This window comes from Crassostrea angulata, chromosome 7 (genome assembly GCF_025612915.1).
Source record: "Crassostrea angulata isolate pt1a10 chromosome 7, ASM2561291v2, whole genome shotgun sequence".
Lineage (NCBI taxonomy): Eukaryota > Metazoa > Mollusca > Bivalvia > Ostreida > Ostreidae > Magallana > Magallana angulata.
The window spans coordinates 1,449,637-1,474,267 of NC_069117.1; the positions used below are offsets into that span (position 1 = coordinate 1,449,637).

The 24,631-nt window shown below is 35.5% G+C and overlaps 1 protein-coding gene and 1 long non-coding RNA gene across 12 annotated transcripts; one reads left to right on the forward strand and one right to left on the reverse strand.

Moving 5' to 3' along the window:
* Positions 1 to 763: 763 nt before the first annotated feature.
* Positions 764 to 6,754, reverse strand: LOC128192843 (uncharacterized). Its single transcript, XR_008244567.1, has 3 exons — positions 6,622 to 6,754; positions 993 to 1,094; positions 764 to 902 (listed from the first exon to the last, which is right to left on the reverse strand). It is a non-coding gene; the product is annotated as an uncharacterized LOC128192843 (long non-coding RNA).
* LOC128192839 (neuronal membrane glycoprotein M6-b-like) lies at positions 774 to 24,628 on the forward strand. Of its 11 annotated transcripts, XM_052865828.1 has the most exons (9): positions 6,196 to 7,228; positions 9,094 to 9,117; positions 18,403 to 18,565; positions 19,000 to 19,159; positions 21,013 to 21,166; positions 21,484 to 21,536; positions 21,626 to 21,691; positions 22,022 to 22,082; positions 23,102 to 23,237. In XM_052865828.1, the coding sequence occupies exons 1-8, from the start codon at positions 7,099 to 7,101 to the stop codon at positions 22,037 to 22,039; spliced, it is 768 nt and encodes a 255-aa protein (XP_052721788.1). In that variant the 5' UTR covers positions 6,196 to 7,098; the 3' UTR covers positions 22,040 to 22,082; positions 23,102 to 23,237. The 11 variants fall into 11 exon arrangements, with proteins under 11 accessions (XP_052721790.1, XP_052721787.1, XP_052721791.1 ...); XM_052865827.1 differs by lacking the exons at positions 6,196 to 7,228; positions 22,022 to 22,082 and adding an exon at positions 822 to 911 and having other exon boundaries at positions 23,102 to 24,628; XM_052865823.1 differs by lacking the exon at positions 22,022 to 22,082 and having other exon boundaries at positions 6,636 to 7,228; positions 23,102 to 24,628.
* Positions 24,629 to 24,631: the final 3 nt, after the last annotated feature.

Below are 24,631 nucleotides of genomic sequence, written 5' to 3' on the forward strand. Positions count from 1 at the left end.
GCATCGAATAACGTTTAGCGAACTAAGTGGAAATGCTTACAACGGGACAGGTAAGAAACTGAAAACCAAAAATACAAATTCCATGCAAGATATCTAACATTTCTATTTTTAAACCCTTCTTAGTTATGCACATGTGTATTTACTATTTAGCATAATGCTCAAATATTTTTGATACTTGAAACTGAACGTTTTAGGAAAACAGTAGAGCTAAAGCCTATCCTGATAATTCATTTTCCGAACGCAATATCTTTGAAATGTTTGCATCGTTTGTCCAGTTCATCCATAGTTCGATACATGAAATATTTAACACTTTTAGTCAACTTTAGAGATTAGTTTTAAAGCTGTAAGTGTTATATCATTGTTCGATAAACAGTAGCGTTCACAGATCCACAGCATTTGCCAAACATAAGAGGGAGGAAGAAAAAACTCTAAATATATTGGAGTAATTACTTTATTTATGATTAAAAAAAAATAAAATGAGAACAGTGATCGACCACGGTGGATAAATCATCCATTACGTCCATTAAGCATCATCCTCACTGTACATGTAGTCAACGCCACACATTTCCTGGAAGAAGACAATGCAAATGACAATTTTTAATCTTTGAATCATGAATTGCACAAAATGCAAATGCATATTTTTGGCGAATTAAAATGGCGTCAACTCAGAAAGAGGTATGCATCATAAATCCTACAGTGTGCAGCTAGTGGCTTTGTAATCACAATTGTCAGTTGATGGAGCGTCGGAATGTGGGGCTCTGAGCACTTCTCCACGATCCCCCGCTCTAGCTGTAGGGAACCTACAACCACTGCTGCTGCTTGTACGGTGAGGGTAAGAATTTACATGTAGGAGACTTCCCGATGTGATATTGACACCGTAATGGCGAAGGAGATGTATTACCCTAATGAAGGTAAGACTTTAATTAAGAATAAAATCACAAAGTTTGAAGCAGGACAAGTTTTAATCTGGCGAACTTACCAGCCTTTTTTACCTGTGTTTGGGTTCATCAGTGATAACACTGTGGAACAAGATATGTCAAGAGCATTCATATGTGGTAATACTAATGTGTAGTGTATTTCCTTGTTCCATTACTCTAAAAAAAAAAGGGAAGAAAGTTTATACGACCATGGTCGGTTAATTAAGATATAAAGTCCTTGTGTATCTAAATCAAAAGGCAAAACAATATTTTTACAGTAATGGAACAGATAGCTCTCTCTCTCTCTCTCTCTCTCTCTCTCTCTCTCTCTCTCTCTCTCTCTCTCTCTCTCTCTCTCTTAAAGAAATAGAAACAAAGACTACTCCGAATGAGCCATTCATTGACCACTGCATCAAACACAAAGAGTTACATCAGATAAAGAATATTAAGAAATTAAAGATAAAATTTAAGGACAGAAAAATCGTCTTAAGAGAAAAATAAATGCGCAGTTATGATACTTAGTAAGTTAACCACACCATACGAGTACATGACACTCACTGTTATTTTTCTCTGAATTCTAATATGAATTCTAATATGAATTTAAAACAATTTCAAAACAAAACCAATCCTTCACTGCATTCTCGCTAATTAACAAACATTGAAAAACAGTAGCTAACTGCGTTAAAATCTCGAGCTCGTTAAACATTTTTGTAAAGGACAATAATGAATGCAGATATTGACGTTATTTAACAGTTATTTGTAAACCGATAAACAACGGGGCATTCCTTTAGGGTTCTGCGAACTTTTGCTCTGAGTTACTTTATCGGGGATAAGAACGGTACACGCAACCAAAAGAACACTATTGCAAGCTGTAGTAAACTTGTTTGACTATGACGCGCGATAGCGAGCTTGAAGACTGTAGTCAGTTAGTACGCTTGTTCGACTATAGCGCTATAAAGAGCCTGACTATTGTGGTAAGCTGCAGTAAGGTTGTTAGAATATAACGCTATAGCGAGCCTGACGATTGTGGTAAGCTGTAGTAAGCTTGTTAGAGTATGACGCTATAGAGAGCTAGAAGATTGTGATATAAATTGTAGAATTAATTTTAGCTTGTTTTACTGTAACGTTTTATAGAGAGCCTGACAGTTGTGGTATAAGCTGTAGTAAGCTTGTCCTGACGAAAGGGTAAACAGAAATATATACTCTTGTAAGAATTTGTTGATGAATCGGACAATTAATAGACAAAGCCTCTGAGAACGTTTGTAGGACTAAGGAAGGCAATTGAACGCTATTGAGAACTATGGCGGGCAATAGACTATATATTGAATATAAGTCTTTGAAAATATGATGGGCAATTAATCACCTACTACATTAGGATGGCTGTTATAACGCAAGTAAGACTATACAGGATGGGCATAAACCAAGTTCACACGTCTGCAGGGTAAATTGATTTAGCTTGATGAGTATGACGTATTATTCAGCATTTATTTAATATACATCAACTCATCTTCAGTTAAACTCACAAGACTTTATATTGTATATTGTTTCCTTGCAAAAGAATAAAGTCACAAGTAACAAATTAAAGTGAACTCACTTACACAAGAAATGAAGCACTTGAAACCAAATTGGATTAAACTAATCAAACAAGCATCAATTTAAAAACATGACAAAGAATTTTAAGAAAACAATTAATTAAAGTCAGTATAAATAAGAAAATATATAGATACTAGAGTATAATTAAAGTAAATTATACAAACTTGTTACTGAGTGAATGTCTTATACATGTACAATTTTTCCGTATTCATGTATATAAGGATATTATATTCCTGTGTAAAAATTATGTTATTGAGATGTATGTATTTTTTTTATTTTTTTTCTTCAAAATATCGAGCAATGAAAAGGTAACGGAAGTTTTTTGTATTTCAAATTCAAAATTTATGTTATTTATCCTCTCCTAATTTCCCATGAATACCGGATGTGATTAGCAGAAGACTGCAGAAGATACAATGTCACGTGACTGTACCACCATCAAGTCGTTCATAAGTACTATACACTTATAAGGTACTAATCTCTGCATAAACTCTTAAACCAGAAGGAACCATAATTGCCTGCATCCATTTTTTGTGCTTGCAAGCTTCCTCTGGCTATTAAAATAAGATCAAAAGGCGGATAAGGTTTTTAAATAACTGTGGCAAATAAAGTCATTTAGGGGCTCAAATCATTTATGTTCGGTTGTGGGCAACGATGCTGAACAGTGTTTAATATTTATATATATACATATATATTGTCTCGGCGTACACCCAGTTTAAATATCCCACCTGGTCTGAGCACGCGGACTTAGCGTTTTGGATGAAGAAGCCCCGTGGTTTGTGAAATCCTAGGATATGTTTCTAAATTAACAGCACAAAAATGACGAACCGACTGTGGTACGGTAAGTACATGTAGCATGTGTGTGGGGGGTTGAAGTACTCAGGATCTGTTTGTTGGGAGATCAAAAGGTCCCTGACTGTGCACTAGTTCGTTTACTTCTGACTAATACGTGGATGCAATGCAGACAGTAGTTGTTCACATATAGCTGTGTCCACACACCTGTGTTGTGAAAGAGGCACCTGCTGCAGTCATCTACAATTTAACTAAGCATCATTAGCGCGTATAGAAGATATAATTAACGGCATTCCTTGTGGTATACAGCGTTAATTAGTCATCGCTTTAACTCGATTGATTTGTTAACTAAGTAAGTACGACTTGTATAAGTTATTGTAACTTAAACGTACATTAAAATTTCAAGCTATCACAGCAATACAGAGTTTGTGTGAATTGGTTACAATGTCTCCATGTTTATTTTTTACATTCACATACTACAGATATCTTACAGTCGCGCTTTATTGACCTTTATGTGGATTTTGAACAAGACAAAAAACTCCTGCACAAGGAATCCATCATCCCTCAATGATGGATGTACATACCAAAGTTTTATTGTCTGTCGAAAATGAAATCTTCCTATTACACACTAATAGGAGATCCGTCCGTATACAGACGACATTCAGACCCAGTCCCAAGGTGACCTTGGAGCCCGGGACTCTGCTCGACTCTATTCAGCCACGCACACTTTGTTTAGTCCCCCTACATCTGTTGTCCGGTGTGAAGTGTGCGTACATTACGTGGTATTGTTGTACTATATTGATCCCCTCTTGCTCTGAGCAATTTCACCTTTACACGAAGTTAAAGCGAAAAAGTACAGTGCAGCCAGCAAGAGAAACTACTCAGATTACCATTCCTATATGATGTAATGCTCGATCTTTTTGGCATGTTATATCGAATGTCGTAAATGTGCAAACTCAGCTGTACTTACATGTATAATGAACCATGCCCTAAGTACCTCACAGACTAGGAATATGTAATATATATACAAATACTAAAAACTTATGTCTGCATTTTCTCGATACTGTTATAACATTGCTAGGTAAACCCCAGTAAGTCATTGGATTAAGGCGGGGAATAGTTTTGACCTTGGAAAAGAGTGATGATATCTTGATTATGTGATATGATATTTTGTTATACTTTCATGTTAAATACTGAAATCTGATTGGTTAAGACGCAGTTAATAATATTTACTATTACCCTCAGCGTTAGCAACGCACTTGGCAACGGGTAACATTAAAAAATGTTACATGCGCGAAAATTATGCGCGTACGGTTCGCTGTAGAATTCACGTTACTCCTATATAAAAGCAGTAAAATTTTCTTAAAAATTTTAAAAAAGACATTCAGTATAACAAAATAGATAGTGCCTGTTTGGGAGGATAACAGTTGAAATAGACACCCCTCGAAAACCATTGTCAACCTCCGCTTCGCGTCGGTTGACAATGGTTTTCTCGGGGTGTCAATTTCAACTGTTACCCTCCCAAACAGGCACTATTTATATAGTGGTTGTAACATTTGTTCTGTCGTACGAGACTGAGCTATATACACTATCCATAAAGAGCGGTAACGGACAGTGACTTGGTCTGGAGTTCTTGACCTTGAAGTATTCACAGAATAGAACCTTGACCTACCCACAGTAATTTTATCAGATGAATCAGCCGTAGAAAAGTAACCCTCTCCTTACCTCTCCTTGCCGAACGATGGATCCGTTTCCATGGGAACGATTTGTAAGATAGTAATTTAGTAAAGGTTCATGAAATGATTTTTATTCTGTTCAGACGTAACATCGCGCTCTGGGAAAACTTAATTAATTGTCCTATCTGCTTTGACATTAAATAACTTGCATAAACAAAAGAATACATGTAATAAAATGTTCTGTGTCGAACGAACTAAGTCAGTTCGTCGTCTTTCTAATTACAATGAAATAAAAATCCATTGTTAATAGATGTTGATTACGTGATGCGTAGCTATCGTTTTATGAAATTATATGCTTGCGTTTCAAACATTTACAACGTTATTTTTCCTTTCTTTTGGAAATATTTGTGCAAAAATGTATGGGTTGTTTATTTATTGCAAATAAAGAAGGGGGTATTCTTTAAACACAGTTGTCTCTCTTTAATTTCGCAGACTGAAAAGGTCCAATACTGTGATAGACTAAGGTCCCGGGTCATGTACCACTTTTGTTCAGGAGAGCTCGTCTCTAATTAAGATTATTATATAGTTAATGTAAATCTGCCTGGTCCCCGTGGTGACATTCAGACAGCTATATGGAAATGAGTTGGTTGGTTCTGTACGCAGTATTAATCAGCCCGCCAGTGCACGCTAGACAGACACCGGGGTCTTAATTTAAATGATTTATGAGTGACTTTGTAAAATTGTCGACAACCTGCTTTTGCAATCATTGTTGATTGCATGGAGTTGAAGACATTTGAAATTGAATCGAAATCTAACCATTCTTTTTTATGAGAAAGCCGTTGAATTTGTAAGTTTTACCAGACGTTGTTTGATTTTAATGAGGGAACAAAAATCGATACCAGTGCAGCCTTAATTCTGCATGTGGAAGCAACATAACAAGAGTCATTACCAGTCCTCATTATTTTGTTCACTGTGTCAACGTCAGTGAGATCTTGTGGAAGGGGCCCGGTAGTAAAACCTTCCTCCCAAGCACACACAGGGTCCTATTCTTAAGTTCTCTCTCTGCATTATTGTCATTTACAAATCATCAAATGTAAAATCTTCCGGTGTAATGTCACATTTATTTCAACTTTTGGGTTTTTTTTTTTTTAATTTGATATTTACTCTGCATTCACCAAAGCTCGGTACATAAGATTTCGTTCAAGTGTAGAAGATGACAATGTCCCATTGAGGTTAGACAAGATATTGTTAACAACTTGACGTCCCTGTTTCAAGATGCCATGTTCTTGTTTCACAACCATATCTAGGGGCCATGGAAGGACAGGCTAGAAAGCTTGAATAGAAGCGTATTGCCCCATTGCATTACACACGGGCCAATAATATACCATGCACGTCAGGAAGTTAAAGAATCGGTCTTTGCTTTATTAATTGATTAATTTAATGGCGACTATCGGTGGAAGCTACAGAAAATCCATACAGCCATTTAGCCAGTTTTCCCGCGGGATCGTGCTTAATCATGGATTTATAGTCTGCTTTCAAAGTGCACATCCGGGATCTGTGTAGTGGAATCACTTCTTGCAAGGGGGAGACGCTGTCCAGAATTATTCAGGAAGGGAGAGTTTTACGGTCAAAATATTTGTACTTACGTATATTAGGAAAACCAGTCAACCATATCGGGTCGATAAACCGTGCTGGTGTCAATCATTGCAAGTTTCTGCTCCAGTGGGAATTACGGTGTTTTGAATAAAACTGTGTATTGGATTTTAGGCCGTTGCTGCAAGTAAAGTTGGTACAAACATTGGTACGGGATCCGCTTCCACAGTTGTTCACAGGCGGCTTGGCTTTATACTGTGTTTTAACTGATATATTATTAATGCTCGCTCTGTGTTCGTCCGACGTTGAATATTAAGAATTATCGGCTGTGTTTAAAAGAATATAAGCGCCTGTTGCATCGCAGGAAAGCAGGGGTAATGTGGAGAAGGGGATTTGACGTTATGCTGTCTGACCTAGCATCTCTCTTCATTCTCTGATTAACGAATCGCACGCTGTAGTAAATACCTTTGGTGTGTAAACAAATAAACTCTAGGAGATTTTTTGGAGTGTGTTGGATTTGTTTGGAAAACATGGAACAGGAAGGACCGTGGGAAACGATGAGAGCCGAGCAGGAAAACGGCGAGCTGTTGTCCGAGGATGAGCGAATGGAAGCGTCCAAGGAGTTCCGAGAGGAAGAACCGCAAGGCAACGTGAAAGAAGGTATTTCCTGACCGCCTTACCTGTGCATTGTGTAAATAATAATCACAGGTGTATGTATATTTTTAGGCAGATGTAGTGAGGTAGTTCAAACGTTTTATTTTTAGACAGAACGTTTGTATTCAATCACTGTTGTTAAATGGGTGAAAGAATCAAAGTCGATCTTGAGGATTAAAGGTCCACAATTAGGGCTAGTTGTTACCCGTACTCTTTGGTCGGATCAGATAACTAACAATGTATATTATGTAGATGTTTATAAATTGCTTTGATCGTGCGATACACTCTACAAAGAATGAATTATGTTTGTAAGGTAATTGTATGTATTGTGTCGTGCATGTAACATCCCTCCCCACGATTTGGATTCCATTTTTGACAAGTGAAGTAGTGCAATAGGGTCGCCCTTTACATAGGATTTACATGTGCACATGCGAGCTTAGTGGTAAATTATGAATTTTTGATATGCGTCTATATTAATTGCAACGAAGTGTGTGTGTATTTGAGGGTCTACTGGCGAGCAATGTTTACACGAGATTAAAGGCCCCAACATGGGTTCTTCCCTGGAGAAACAACATCGGCACACGCCCAAAAGTAACAACCCTCCTCAAATATTAATGTAGATTAATTAGTTTATTTTATTGACGTTAATTAAGAACTTGACCTAAATCCCACACTAAAGGTATGTTTATCAACTAAGATGTTTTTATTTAATTGTGTGGAATGTTTTGTTTCGCGGCATTTCGTAGTTTTATCTGCTTTCCATCATTTACTAAATTTTTCAAGGTGGAAGCGCCAATTTTGACAACTTCTCAATGAAAGAAGTTCATCAAAACTACTCTGCGATGTCGAGTAAAACCACATGCCGCTCAAAGACGCTATTGCTCCCAACGAAAACCGTCCAGGATCATTAGTTTGTAATAATCTGTTCATCTTCCAGCTCAGGCACGCGGATTGAAGTGCTCTTTGCTCCGTAAAATTTGTTTGTTATTCTAAGTAATAAATTGTTTGTAAGCATCGTCAGCAAGAATCAAGTTCCCTGCTCGTGCGTCGGGTCTAAACAAATGAAATTTATATTTCCAAATTGTCGGCTGCGAGGGTTGTAGGCTATGAAGGACTTGGCATTAAGTACTGTACTTGGGAACAGTGCGCAGTATCACATGCATTTGTCATCAACTCGGATTTTTGAAAATCAATTCCGACTTTGACATTTAGTTGCATTCCGATTTTAGGACACAACGCGAGGTCTTAGTACCGTAGTCCATAACTAGCGTAGCTGTCAATATGTGTACAAAAACAGCAGTGAACAATTAGTGGTAGGCCTTAACTCCGACTTCATTAAAAAAAGTAGTCATTATCCAAGATATTTGACCCCTTGTTAATGGTCTATATTGATTTCCAAATACAAATTTCTGTAGACTTGTTCTAAAGATCTGATATCGAATGATGTTTGATTGTTGTCAATAATTCATTCTACGGAACACCTGCACGCTACAGCTAGATGGAGTGATGTTGTGTTGTTAGCCGATGAAGTCATTAATTAATTCATTAACGCTATATATCGTGCAGCACTGTGCAATGTTACAGAGGACCCACTGACACGCATCATTGATAACCTGACATACTTCTGTGAAATATCAGCCAAACTTTATTGATTCTGGGTCAAAGTTTAAGACAGTTTTAAATTGAATTTTGTTGCCAGTGAATAGAGAATTGAGAATGCATGTTCATTCATACTATTTTAACACATTCGTGTCTTGTTTAGATAACGGGTAGCCTTACTATTTTTAGACAGTTTCTGTATAGATGTAATCCATGGGCTCTATTACAATTCCACAAAGTCAATCTAAACCAATTTCTAATCGGTTTTTCAGTCTGGATTTCCATGTCCGACGGCTGTACGTATTTTCACAAATTTGTTTTTTGGTTTTTTTTCTTTATAATTTTACTCTTCTCTTTCAATTGCTTAAAACCCGCCACTGTCATTTTGTTATTTTAGCAAGATCATCTCACTCACGTTGCACTTGCACTGCCATTGAAACATGCTTTAGAAATGAAGATGTTTAGAACTAACCAAATACTTGAGACCCCAGTGGAACAAAGTACATAAAGTACATAGTTATTAAATATTTATCCAAACTGTGATTTGATCTTGTTCCGCTTTTACATGCTTTTATTAGTAGAACTTAAGGTTTGGGCTATTGTGTAGGTATATATGTAACTCAGTCAATCTTTAACAGTGGACCTTTCTTTAAAATCCCTTTAATTTATCACTTCTTGAAGCTTGGTTGCTTTATATGGTGACAAACAGGACGAAACGTTATTATATTCTTTTTTTCTTCAAAAAATTTGCTAAGCCCACTACATTGGTTTGACCCCCTCACCCCCCCCCCCCCCCCCCCACAGCAGAGAATATAGAATATAAATCCGACTTTGGCAGGTCAGGTGTCAAAACAGACAGAGATATCGAAGTACCCCCCGCCTCCTCGGGATGTAGTGCTTGTTTGTAGCGCTCCTCCGGCTTCTCGATTGCTTTGAGGTTTTTTGAGCCATCTTTGCCCTCCTCTCTGCAGGTTTCTTGTTATTTGATTTTTTATGCCTCGAGATGAGGTCGCCTTATCAATTAACGATTTCTCATAACTAACGCCATCCTGAAGTTTTCGCAATTAATTAGCAATAAAAGAATCGAGGTAAAGGGATTGATTCACCGCAATTTTTTCCATTTTTTTTTTGGAAGTAACAAATGTATGTTTTTATTGCATGAATGTTGTGCGCATATCTTACCAAGTTATTGCATGATACTGCATGTATATTGCCAACTCGAACTCTCGCTTACTGTAATTAGCAGGCAGTGATCCCCGTATCCAAGCAAATAGTTACTATGGTGAAACAATTAATATTTAAATCTTTTCTCCTTCCTGTCTTTGATTTTTCTGAGTGCCACTGAGCGAGTATTGTTTTATACGTATTTGAGATCTGCGATTTTGTTCAGCAGAGCTACACGGTAAGAACACTGCAGCACTGAAGCGAATCGAACAAAATGGATTTCAGACATTGATTTTTTGTAGCTCTCTTCACTAACTCCGCAATGATTACAACTGGTGATATTATTTTCCCAGAGGCAAAGGATAGAAGGAAAGTGCCTTCACAGATTGTCAGGATTGTGTTACTGCTAAGTTCTTTACCGTTTGTGTCGCAATAAGGCGTTATCTGGACGGGAAAACATCGTTATTACATTAGGCGGGTTCCCGGACAAATTGACATAATCTTCTTTAGCGAGTCCCTGAAAAGACAGATGGAACTGTAGCTGTCTTTTGACACGTTCGGCCGGTGTCCGTCATCTCGGCTCATTTAGTTACATACACAGTACAATAATAGCAACTGACTGAGGGGAAACTAGTTTTAATGATCTATCGACATCACTACAGCTCGTTCACATCATAGCAACAATAAAGTGGAACCCGAATGCAGAATATCTTTCGTACTATGTACATGTATATTGCTATTTGTTTGAAGAATGCTGTATCTAATATTCAAAATAAAAATCACTACCCACTTATATTCAAACATGATTAGATATAAATGTAGCATATCATTATTAAATCCTTCCAATTACGCCTTGAAGCAAGTCTTCATTATTCTGGCTTAGTCAACTAATATAAAGTTTAAGTATACTGAGTGGGCAATGACATAGTTTCAACCTGCAGGTTTTAAAGAATGTAAAAGTAAAACCTACAAATCTCCTACTCTTTATGCGTATGTTTATTGATCATATGTTAAGAAAATATTATTTATTTTAAGATGCCGTAAAGTGATATTGTCCGGTCGCTAAATACATGAATTACAGACTACTTAGTATCAATATAACTACAAACATGCATGTGGCCAATAATACTTACAATGCCCGTGCGTTATGACAAATTCTGTACTATACTGCTTTATTGCTATAATCAAGGCACTATTCTACATACTGCATATTATAACCGTTGATACTGCCCGGTCTAGAGCTATGCCTTTTCTATAACAGGTCAATACTGCCCGATACACACCTCTCCCGTGCCGTGCATACACGTACATTGTGACAATGTCTATATTGTCTTTGTTGCACATTAATTTCTATTTCAGTTTCTTTACACGTTTCCATGGAGCAGCTTTAATTTTAAAAAAAAAGTATATTGATGCGAATTCCTTGTGACATATCCTTAATAGCTCAATCAATACTGCCACTAGTAATACTAGAGAGTGTAAACTATCACACTGTTCGGAAAAGATAGATTTTAAGGCACTGTGCAGTCAATGGAACTTCGGTTTGTTTTCTTGTGTTAAAGGTCGACCGCGCATGGTCATTAAAAAAACTCTCTCTCTATAGACAGGATGTATCAAATTAAAAATTGCTTCTATCTGTGCAATTAACTAGGGGGATCAGACAGTGTAGCAATTTTCTAGATTACTGCACCATTACAAAGATTGGGGAAATGTCTCTTCGCGAGCTAGGTATAACGTTAGCAGACAAAACAGTGCACCAATCAGCAGTCATTGTTACAGCGCCCAGGGAGGCAAACAAGCCAGTGTTTACTCCTTTTTTTCATGGTATCGATTTTTGTTTGTTTTGTTGAAGTGTTTTAAGACAAATTGTGTCACGATCGCAGAAAATCGATCATTCCGTCCCAGAAACTGATGTTTTGGTTTCCCCGAACGTCTAAATCACGTGATCGCGTGTTTACAAGGATGAAGCGAATGATCAGCAAGATGATGGCTTTACTTTGCATTAATGTTCATTTCACAGCCAACCTCAAAACTTTTTTGAGGTCAGACTGCTTTAATATTTTGTACGTTGTTTATATCAATGCAAATGGTAGTTGCTGATGTAGATTGTCTTGCTGATTTAATTAAAGATAAACTACTACAGCGTTCATTCCGGCGAACGTATTATAATATCAACAGGGGAAGTAGGGGGTGATTTTGAATGATAAACAATACACAAAAATAGATTTTCCATAAATAAAAAAAAAAATTATGTAATATTTTCCATGAATTATCTCTTTAAAGATTAGCGTAAAACTGTGAGATTGAGGAAATAATATACGATGTTCATCCAAACTTTTACACACGCGACACACCAGTGTGGAACAGTCTTTAATTAGCGTCTAGAAAAGACAGCTTGCACCGAACTTACCTTTGGTTTAATATTAGCATACATCACTTTCTAAATTCAAATTCGGATATATGTGTATTCAGCTTTCTTCTAAAGGTGACCCGTTAGCATATCAGTATTTGACATTGAGGAGACGTGTTTCCGTCCTCGCTAACTCTTACAACTTCTCGCTGGATTTTACAACATGCGGAAACAAGGTTTGAAATTTGTATTTAACACTTAATTTGAAACATAGTTCTTGAGGTTTCAGTTTTTGTTAAATATTTGTTTATTTTGGTAATTATTTGGTCATAATCGATATACTTCAGCATAAGCATGTGATAAATATCTTTTTATGGATCATGTTAATTTTACAAGTTTATAACATACATTTTCCTTCTTTTTATGAATTAATCAAGTTATCTATTGTTGTATGTACTATGTTGAACCTAGAAGTTAGCATAGAATAAAACCCCCACAAGCTGTTGTTGTAAATCCTTCACAATATGTGCATGGAATAAATGCGATTGCGATAAAGTGCTTATGTGGTAAGACTTGAATCAATCGCTTCCCTTTGTTTGGCTGGATGGGGACTTATTTTTGGTGTACGTCTGATCAGGCGAGCGATCGTTTCTTATTAATCCTGGCTAATTTAACAAGGGTCGAGCATGTTCGTCAAACACAGTGCCAGTTAATTCTGACGAAAAGGGTGAATCATTCACTGAGCTCTCTCACATTTACCCAGGATTTTACTTATGTTGTGAGAATCGGATTTTGATAAGAAAATTGCCAAAACTTCCCGAAATCAAGCCCGGTAGTAGGTGGTCGGTTATCAACACATCCCAGTACTACGGAAGCGATCGCCCCTCCTGTATCAGTCTGGGGGTGTCTTGTAATAGTGCCAGGTTTGGTGAAGACCCTCGATCTACGCCAAAGTGAAGTGTTTTCTCGGCGTTAATGGGTTAGACAAGGTACAATCTGGCTGGAGTAAGGTTCCACCTTGTGTAACTTGTCTATCAAAGCGCCATTAGTACCGTACTACATGTAAACACTATCTGATATTAGTGAATCCTTAGGAGTCTATCAATACTTAGAAGTGGAACTCTATTGAGATTTTCTTTTTGATTGTTTTGGACACTTTGATGGAGAGATAGCTTTAGGTCTATCGTTTTATAATGGATATAACCGAAGACACAAAAGATTGTAACGTTAACGGGGTTTCTGTGGAGACTGACGAACATGATGATGCTAAAACAAAAGGTAAGATTGGAACAAGACTGAACAAAAGAACTAGTAGATGGTTTACTATACCGAACTTTGCGCATGTTACGAAATGTACGTTTATATCAAGTGACTAGCATCTGAGGACATGTTGCTTAGTTTAGTCCGTGATGAGTACATATCTATAGAGGTGCGTGCTAACTACATCTTTATGGACACTTACAAACGACCCCTGTATTTGATCTTTCTCACTCTTCCCATGTTCAATTGCCTGGATCTACATGCGCAAGGTTAACAAAATGTCGCCCGGAGACATTTGTTGATATCAAAGATGATATAGTCGGCCCCGTCCTGAAGCCATAATCACTCATCCATAACTATGTTGTCCGTCCGTTTTTGACCATTTGAAGGGAAATATGGGCAGACGGGGTGAGTTTCTAATGCAGTTAGGTTGTAAATACTGGGGCGTTTCATTTATTTATGTCACATTCACATGTACTTTACCATTTGGTTTTGCCTTTAACGTTTTATGTATGACTTTACTATGTTAGAACAACGGACTGTATTTACTCCGCAATTTCACTCAGGAAAGAGATCCTTTACAAGAAATAAGTCAAGTCTGTAACATGCACTGTACTGTATACATATTTTTATTTGCGTAAATTGGAGGCTTGTTCAAATGCTCTTAGTAACAATAACATATGGTATTTGTTACGTATTAGGAAACTGTCTATGTCTAGTATATTAATAACTTTAATTTTGAAAAACAAAACATACAGTGAGCACAAATACACACGTCACGATAACAAAAATAGGATAACTCAAACTCCTCCAATGAATTAACTATAATATCAAAGCGATGAAAGCTTTGTATCAATATCTATAATTGTCCATGTGTCACGCAATGCCATTCAATACGAATCTATACTGCCCTTTACTAAGACCTATTGTGGCGTGATTTAATGATTTCAATATTTATTGAAACCGTTATTTTTAATCTTTGTTTATTTTTTCATAACATAATATGATGCATTCTGTGCCTTAAATGAAGTCCGTTTACTGTTGATTGTCCTAGTTTTATTCTCAATATGGTTTACTGAGTTTATTTCATCTACAGCATGTTCAGTTACGCCAAACAGAGATATTGGTTTTGTCATTACTGCGTAGATTCATCGTATTAAATGAAAGCAATTTGTACTTCTAAGAATGTGGTACCGAATGAACCCTCATTGGGGGTGCTAGGACCATAGCTCACGATGTGTATCGACAACAATAAACTTTTATATCTGAAACCACAAACTGTAAAGAGGAAACCTGTTAAAATTACAAACATAATATGACAAGCGGAGCTGTTCTTTCCCGAGTTTTGGTGCACATTTTATCGTGCTTCTGAAGAACGGTCCGTGTTTTGTTCTCAACTTGGACAACATGCATTTTTGACACCCTCATATTACCAGTTTTCAGGAATTCATATTTTAAAAGTATCCCTATCTGGCTATCACAGTACTCACATTGGCAAGACTCAAACCTCCGTTTCAGGGTTACGAGTTTGTAAATAGGGGCGTTAGTGTGATTTTGTCATTTTCCTTTTCCCCAAACATTGTGGAGGCGAGCATTGAATACAAGTTGTATATGACTGTAGAAATACCCGTATACTTATCAAAGCAGATGCTAATGAGTTCCCTGGGTAACCATTATCACGTCGGAATAATTGTAACGTTTGCCTGTCACAATGAAATTCACTAGAAAAACGTGTAGCGGCCATGTCTTCTGAAATTGTTTCCACCATCACAGAAAATAATAATCGACGCAACAAACACATGGGTCCTCGTAGTACCTCCGTCTTCCTAACCAGGTCAAGCTCAGGTCAAACAGAATGTCGACTGACCAACTCAAGTAAGTTGTCCAACCATCTTGAAGTTGTCCATCCTCGTCCGGTGGCTCTGTTTGTTGATGGGTATTTGGCTGATTTGGTTTCTGATTTGACGTTGACGTTAGATCTGCCAGTTACGTCTTTGTTGTGGTGTAACAGCTTTAGTTGCAACGGCTTAAGTTGGAAGTTGCACTAAGTTAGTTGTTGTACTGAGTTAGTAAATGAAATAAGTTGGTATTCGGTAGTTGTACAGATTTGGTAGTTGGACTGAGTAAGTAATTGCTTTAAGTTGGTTGTTGTACTGAGCTAGTAGGTTGACTGAGCTGGTAGTTGTTCTGAGTAAGAAGTTGTACTGAGCTAGTAGTTGGACTGAGTTTGTAGTACTAGTTGTACTGAGTTGGTAGTTTGACTGAGTTGGTAATTGTTCTGAGTTGGTAGTTCTTCTGAGTAGGTAGTTGTTCTGAGTTGGTAGTTCTTCTGAGTTGGTAGTTTGATTGAGTTGGTAGTTGTACTGAGTTGGTAGTTTGACTGAGTTGGTAGTTTGACTGAGTTGGTTGTTTGTACTTAGATGAGCTCTTTCATGTCATCCTTGCGTGTAGCTCGTAGGAAGAATTGAAAAATTTGTCGATATTAAATGTTTAAACAGTGTAAATAATTATGGTGTAATGGACATTTTGCAAAGAGAAGGAAGGATAGGGTTTGGACATCCCGTCTTTATTATACAATTGATGTATTAGTAATTTCTCTAGTAAAGTTGTTTGAAATATTATTATGATATACCGGTAGCTGACCGCATGATACCCAGTGTTACACGGCAGAAAATTGAATGTCTTTCAATGAACGTCACTGCCACCTTAAGACCATCTTCATTTACTAAAATTAAAATATGCGTGCAATTTTAAACAAATATACTCGTACGTGCAATTACATAGCACTTTAAAAGTAATTATACCCCCGCAAACGAAGTTTAGGGGGGTATATTGGTTTCACCCTGTCAGTCTGGCCGTCCGTCTGTCTGTCCGTCCGTCTGTCTGTAGACGCAACTTTGTCCCCCTATAGAATTTTTTACTGCTGCATGGAACAGTCTGAAAATTTGTACATATGTTGATCACCATCTGAAGATGTGCACCTGCAATTTTTTTTAAGATCAGACAAGATTTAATGATTTTATGACAGTTTTCATTTTCCTTATTCTATATATTGTACACTGATGTTGAAAAGTAAGGGAGATAATCCTTACAGATTTTATGAATTTATTAATAGTATTAAAACACTCTAAAACATATTTATATAAATACATCCAGATGGAGGTTTTTTGTCTATATGTCTTAACTAAATTTATTTTTTATAAGTATTCTATCAACTGACAATGCAAAATTGTTGTTTGTCAATGATAAATTCTAAGGAGTTACAGTGTAATAAGAATATCAAAGACAAGTGTGGCTGAATTCATTTTTCCCAAGGGGCCCATTATCTGGGCCATGGCTTAGATGGAGCATGTGTTTCGGGAAAATTGATAATCTGAAAAATGGGCGATGGTTTTGGGGCTATTTTAAAACTGTTTCAAGTAAACCAAAAGTTTCTATCATTATAAGGAAATAAATAATATCATTATTAATAATAAGTTGTTTATAAATTTATTAGTCAAGAAAATTGATGAAGTGACCCTATAGGGCATTAATTTAAATGAAATTCAAAATTAGATATGATTGTAGTGTTTTGGCAATTTTAAAATTGTTTGTAATATTAAATTTTCTTTTTTACATATTTTTACATAGTTTGGTAATTATGGTAATGTTTTGGGAGTTTATTAAATTTAACAAGCTCATCAAAGAAAATCATAGTCCTACGGGATCAATTTTCTGATATGGAGTTCCATTGTACCACAGGAGAAAGTGGGGAAGTTTGAAACAACTAATTGCATCTTTTAAGACTTTTATTAGAAAGATATTCAAAGTTTTATCAACAGAAGAGCATTGCTTGCCTACCGGTATTTTCATTTTCTGCAAAGTAAGGGGTTATTGACTTTTTTTCCTTTAAAACAATTAAATAAAAAAAATATCATCAAATACATAAATTTGTTATACTGTTATACATATGTATTTACAGTGAAATTCTGACAATTTTAATTTTAATTTTCTTTGTTAACGTTTTTTTTTTTTTTTTACAATTCTAGAATTTTTTTTATTTGTATGTGTTCCAAACCTTTATTATTCAATTCAATTATTTGTCCCATTTGAAATTAGCCTTGCGGGGGTATTAGTCCCGTTAGGACAGTTCTAGTTTTGCCTTTGAAAAGGTAAGAATTAAAGAAGAGTGAATCTGAGAGAGTGCGGGGGTTCCAGTTCACGAGGATATCGCACTCGTGACTGGATGGCTAGGTGAAAGGGCGAGTCTGTGCTTGGTTGTATGGACTTAATGATGTACATGTAATAAACAAGTGAGACCTTTTTGTTTTACTTGCGATCATTTCCTAACCAATGAATTCCAACTTAAAATATTTTTCTTTTCTTTTTTTATAGATCATATTGCGTCGTTTGTAGTAAACATAGATTATTTCATTTTATATAAATTGTTTATCAATATAAATGGTGATAATTGTTATTTGTGATATTCCAATATCGATATTGTTTGTCGACATGTAGTTGGCTGGCTTTACATGTGATAATTGGAGTCGTATGTAGTTGCGCATTATTCCGTTTCCATAGAAACGCAGCTTACGTAATAAACAAGTAAACACAAACCATTTTGGTAGTATATTAAGACGTGTTTATTCGGACACATTTATCACTTTGAATAAATATGGCAAAGGCTCGCAGGGTGAGCTTTCATACAAAGTGTAAGGATAAAAAAAATACGTTTTATTGTTCTTATTTATTAAACTAAACAAAGTTCTTCAAGAATGAAAAAAAAATTGTTTCCGCTGCTTTAGGCTCTTTTTGTTTCCTTTTTCAGCTCGGAGTGAGAAGTGCAGCGATCGGTTCCTACACTGTCTGTCACAGGTGCCATGTGGTTCACTCATAGCCTGGATTATCCTGCTGGTGGGACTCGGCGGATTAACGGGCGGACTTCTGATTGGCGCCCAGAAAACACGTGACATGCTCGATAATGACCAGTTGTGAGTTGAACTAAGTTATTTATTAAAAACTTATATCTTTTATTCTTGTCTTTTAATTAATACTCCAATCTTCAGAAGTATTTATAGGTTGTAGTCGTCATTTTGTTAAAAAATTATTTAAAAGTATTTATAGGTTGTAATATCAATTTTTTACAAACTTATTCGAATATTAATCTTGATCAAGTAGATACTCTCAAACACCAGTGATCACAATCTTGAAGAAAAGCTTCAAAGATATTAGTAGACATAGATGACGCGATTCTTTCATGTACAAAGAAGACATACATGTACACAACTGTGACCAGTAAGATTGACAAAAAATGACAGAGGCTAGAAAAGATGACAGTGTAAAAATAACGAGGAATGATTCGCTGAATAATTACTATAGAAACACATTGAGGCGGCTTGATGGCGCTGTTGTTGTTGTCTTGCAGCCTGTGGTTCATGGAGTACACTCTGATCGGGGTGGTGGTCAGTATGTTTGTGATCGGCACCCTCCTCCTCTGTGTGGGTCACGTGTCCACAGAGCCCACTAGTCGCCACATGTTCCAAACTACCAAGAAAAACATGTGCGCGCAGGGACTCAACGTTTTCGTAAGTTGTGTAAACCTGCTTTGTTTGAAGTTTATTTTAACTTACTGTCTTGATGTAACATCGGAACATGCGTGGTACCTGTTCACTTTTGAATAATATACCTTTTTTGATAATTCAGCTCTTTAAAGAATTATGTTCCCAATTTCTTATTTTTCTAAAAAATAAACAAAACAAACAAAATAAAACAAACTGTTTAGGGTATAATATTTTGTTTATATATTAGTTTGTGCTATGATATGTTGTTTGATACCCGTTTTAGGTTAACACAAAGGTAATGTACCAGATGGAGAGCGAGGAATATATTATCAAAGTTAACATAGAGTTCAAATATATTTCATTTACTGCCCATGTAAGCCATGACAGACGAGTTACATATATTTAGATACTGGACAAAAACCCCTGTAGATGCTCGAATAGCGGCATATATAAACTGCGCATTTATTATTTTTGCTAAATGTATTTAACCAGCTACGAAATAATGAAATCCTGATCTAACAACAATATATTGGGTTTTTCATGATTCCAAAATAATTATTTATAGCATACTTGGATCTTTATAATTTTATTTCTAAAAACACCTGTACGTATAAACAGTCTCGACACATAATTAAACAATACTTGAACAACATCCGGAATTAGTTATTTCCTGCTATTTTCAATAATTTGTTTATTATTCAGAAGCAAATGACTAATGTTTTATTATTCCAAACGATGTTTGATTTTTCGTCGTTTGTTTAACATTCAAATATTTACATTTTCTAGTGTTTTTCTGTGGTAACACTGCAGTGTATAATCCAATACGTTTCATCAAAAACGTTTTGAATATTTAATCGTACAATTGCTGAAAATTTTTTAAGGAATAAGGAATCATTCTTTGAGTATTGTTAGGTGATTATTTCGGTCGGGGCGTGATCAAATCCTAGAAAGCCCGAAGGGCTGTATGATAGATTTGAACACGCTCCGACCGAAATTATCACCTAATGATATTCAAAAAATGATTCTTTATTACTTATATTTATATTATTTTCAATTTGTACACTTTTTAGTACGCGGCGCAGCCAATGCGTTATTTTTGGTTATGCTATAGGGCCCGCCCATTTTGTGTCACTTATGTTTTATGAAGTTATTGGGTTTTATGGTTCAAAATTGATTCGTAATGTTATCACAGACAAAAACAGTTAAAAATGTAAATATATAAATATAAGATGCAAGGAGTCATTCCTTGATTATTATGAGGTGCATGGTAAAATACGGTCGGGCGTAATCAAATTTATCATAAAGCCTTTCGGGCATTATTGGATGTGATCACCCCAACCGTATTTGATCACCTCATAATATTCATAGAATGAACCCGTATTCCTTAAATATTTTCACATAGTTTTCTATATAAATTATCTTTTATTTCCCTATGGTGTGTTTTAAGTGTCTCTCCTGCTATGTTTTATTTTAACAAATAAAATATACTACATGACTATTTTTGCTGTATGTCATTTGTTAAATTAAAACTATATCAGGAAAGACATATAATTTTTTTGAATTTGAGAATTTTTTGAATCTGAGAATTTAATTTTTGTTCCAAGAGAGGAAGAGAGAGAGACGCATACTAGTTTTGGAAATAATGCCAAACATTAAGATCTTTTTACCACAAAAAGTGTTAATTTGTGTTTAAAATAAAGACATATTTCTATATATAAAAACGCTGTCTGGTACTGTAGCGATGTTTATTATGATCAATCTTACTTACCCCGGTATATGTTCATGTGTTAGGGTTGGTTAGACCATATGTAGATTCTGATGTTAGGTATATAAAAGTAGGCCGTGTGTATATAACATATACCACTATGTCCCTACAGCTGATGGTCTTCTGCTACCTCCTGGGTTTCTCCTGGATCGTAGCCTCGGTGGTACTGGCCGTCCCGGTCTACCTTCTCTCTCTCCTGTATTTCGCTGATTTCACAGTCACAAAAAATGGCGTAGATACAAAATGCATCTATCTAGTCCATTATGGTGGGTATAACACAATAAGACGGTTTATGTTTGCCTTTCTGCTGAAATCATTCGTTTACGAGTCGGCGATAAATATAGATTCTTTTCCTTTACTTCTTTGAAATTAGAAAAAAAAAAAAAATCATATACATGTACATGTTGTCTAAATGTCACTAGTTTTGATTAAAATAAGCGTAATAGTTTAAAATCTTGATGCTGCCCTTTATCTTCTCAAAAAAAAAATAACATGAAAAAAGTTCTGATATTATTTTAACTTGTCTTCCGATATATGATATGGGTTTTAAGAGATTTATTTTTCTTTGTTTTTTCAACTACAGGTTTGGATAAGCAAGATTTTTGTGGCGCCGATTTCCAGAACTTTGAGCGTGAGGTAATCCATGTTATAACAAAGTGACTTAAGGGAGATAACTGTTACAGAGTTTGATTGTGTACATTAACATTTTTTATTGTTACGTTTAGGGGAAGCAGTTGATCATCAGTTACATAGCAGCTCTCGCCTCATCCATCCTGATAGCTATAAGCTTGGTGAGTCGTCTTTATCACACACCACCCAGTGAACAAACAGAATAACTTCAACGTTAAAATCACAATATATGTTATGAAAGATATTAATTTCATGAAATGTAACGATGATCATCTTTTAATTCGAACTTGAAATGATTGAAAAAAAATGTTACTTTTAGAATTTAAATAGGGATATTTCTTTAGTTTCCATGTGATTTTTTTATGACGTAAATGAAGTTATCTTTTTTTTTATCTTATGTTCCATTTTGTTTTAATCTCGCAAATTCACTTTTGCTTTGTGATGGTTTTGTTCTGCTTTGTGATTGCTAACTTCCTCCTAATTACTAACAGTTCATTTGGAGAAGGTGACACGCCCCTTAACGTAGGGCAAATCTATCGTGACCTTGCCCAGGTTTGTCAAGAGCTTTAAGTTGTTCAGTGGCGTGAGAGGTCGCCCCTCATTGATATAGTACTGACGAGGTCGCCCCCTCTTTGATATAGTACTTACAGCGGCCGCCCCCTCATTGATATAGTACTTACAGCGGCCGCACTGTGTCACAGCACTCTATGTCTGTCTATTGTCAAGCACTGAACATTCCCGCGTAATAGAAATATCCTCATCGCTTGTTTAAGCAGGAAGTTAAACCTTTTTCCGTAATTGCATTATCAATTTATTTTAACAAATAGTCCAATGGTATTTATTTATAATAATGAAAGCCATTTGGAACGCAAAATGTAATGTTTAGGAGTCTTTGTTCGAATATTTATCTCTTTTTTTTTTCAACAAAATAACTTTATTTCTATTGATGCTGAAGATATGTTAAAAAATCCAGACCAAAGCATCCTGAAAATAGAAAATTGTCAACTTGTTTTTTATATTGTTTAAGTTTGACAACATATGTATTCGGTTTATGGGTGTAAAATTAAAACTAACGGTGTTTGTAAAAAATGCGCTTGTTGGCGTACAGAACAGTTTCTGGCCTCCCCCCTTCAGACATCATGCAGTTCAAGGGGAATTCGTTCCCTTACTAGTTCGACAGGAGGTCAATGCTCACTGTAGTGTAATAAGTCCATTGTTTTCCGATTGATATTTAATGCAAGATCGATTAATAAACATCGGAAATTCGGTTTTGAAATGTTGATCTACATTTTACCTTATCTAAATCGATCGACGTCACCTTAGATGTAAAGTTTGTAAAATGTAGATGTCTGTGTAAAAAGACTGCATGTGACCCTGCTATGTTTCTTTGTGTTGTTTGTTGGTTTTTATAATTTTAACTATTATTTTTTAATGTTTATATTGAAGTTTGTTTTAATTTGATTTTACACTTTTATCAAATAAATTGTGGTTTTGTCTTTTTTTTTCTTTTTCTATTATTAATTGACAAAATAGACACAATTGAAAATGTACATTGTTTTGATTTTTTCCAGATCCACTATATGATTGTCATCAGTGCTAATCTTGCCAACCTAAGAAACTCTCGCATAGCCACCCTCAATGCTTATGATGATGAAATGGCAAATTCAAAGCTTGTTGCCGATACCACCATGTAAGCACTGAACAAGCGTTTACATGACCATATAATATGGCAGCTGTGACATCATCGGGTGGAAGGTTTTCCAAAAACGGTTCCGGTACTGCTGAAAACTGCGATATGAAAAAAATGATTGAATATAATTCCTTTTCCACAGATTATGAGATTATACTTTAGCTGTCGTTGTGAAGTTGTGAAGGGGGAGCTATGTCTGGTCATAAAAGGTTGTTAGATAAACCGATACACCTTGATGCTATGTATTTAGGACACAGCCTTAAGAACAGAGGAAATACGGGCAGCAACATAGTTTCCTCTTGTATTTGTATATTTTTAAACATTCGCTTTATATGGAAATGTGCAATACATAGTTTAATTATAGAAGTATATATACATATATATCTGTAAAGTACTGTACGTTAAAATTGTTGTACTTGCTTAGTAGGTAGCACCATCTCATAAGCTAGTGAATATATTGCATAATTTCTAATTATAGTACAAACGCAGAGTGTGATGCATTTGCATGTGGAACAGCTTCTTTTATCCAGAAAAGGGGCCAATATTTTATAATAAATCCCACAGAAAAACCGCGTTTAATTTTCATATTATGTATTTTGTGTATATTTTGTTACTTGAAATCAAGGGAGACAATTGTGTTTTTATCTTTGTAATAGCTTTGTGAATTATTAACAAATAGTCTAAAAGTTATTGTTATGAAAAATGTCTTCGTTTAATTTATTACCTGAATAATTGGTATACCCTGTATATGGAAACGAATCTCGATGAATGCATGCAATATCATATCCCACCTAGTATTAAGATTAAATTTAGAATATAATAATTTCCGAAAATATGTTTTTATGACACTACACAATTTTTTCTCAAAATTAAAACTTAACCAAATCACCTCTATATGACACCAAATGACCTCCAACAAAGTATTGAAGGACGTTTGTCTCACAAACAAATCACACGACACAAAAGAGATTTCAAGGAAAGTTTGTTTCATTATCTTTAATTCTAATTAACTGTTTCCACTGATTGTCAGGTTCCGAAAAAAACTCTGGTAAAAAGCAGAATGTCTTTGTTATTGATTGTTTCAATTCTAGTGTTACTTGTTGTCCAAGAATGACATTTATTAAGTCTGTCACAGTTGTCATTGTGCCTGATAGTGTCTTTGTATTCGGAAACAAAGCCTTTTTATTTAAAAAAAATGTTTGTTGAATGAAGGAATACATCAATGTACAGGTAAAAATATTGCTCTTATTTATTGCGAAGAAACGTATATATTTTATTAATAGTCAGACTTGAAATATGTTACAATGTTAAAAAAGAGGTTGTCCATTTATGAATGTTTTATTTAAAACGTTTGAGATTTGTATATGTAAAACGTAGTTGGTATTTTATTAAATGTTAAGAAACTTGATGA

Excerpts from the sequence above, each read along its gene's own strand:
- LOC128192839 (XM_052865823.1), top strand. The coding sequence starts at position 7,099 with ATGGAACAGGAAGGACCGTGGGAAACGATGAGAGCCGAGCAGGAAAAC. Across the intron at positions 9,118-18,402 it reads GATTTCCATGTCCGACGGCT|CTCGGAGTGAGAAGTGCAGC; the intron begins GTACGTATTTTC and ends TTCCTTTTTCAG. Across the intron at positions 21,167-21,483 it reads CATCTATCTAGTCCATTATG|GTTTGGATAAGCAAGATTTT; the intron begins GTGGGTATAACA and ends TTTCAACTACAG.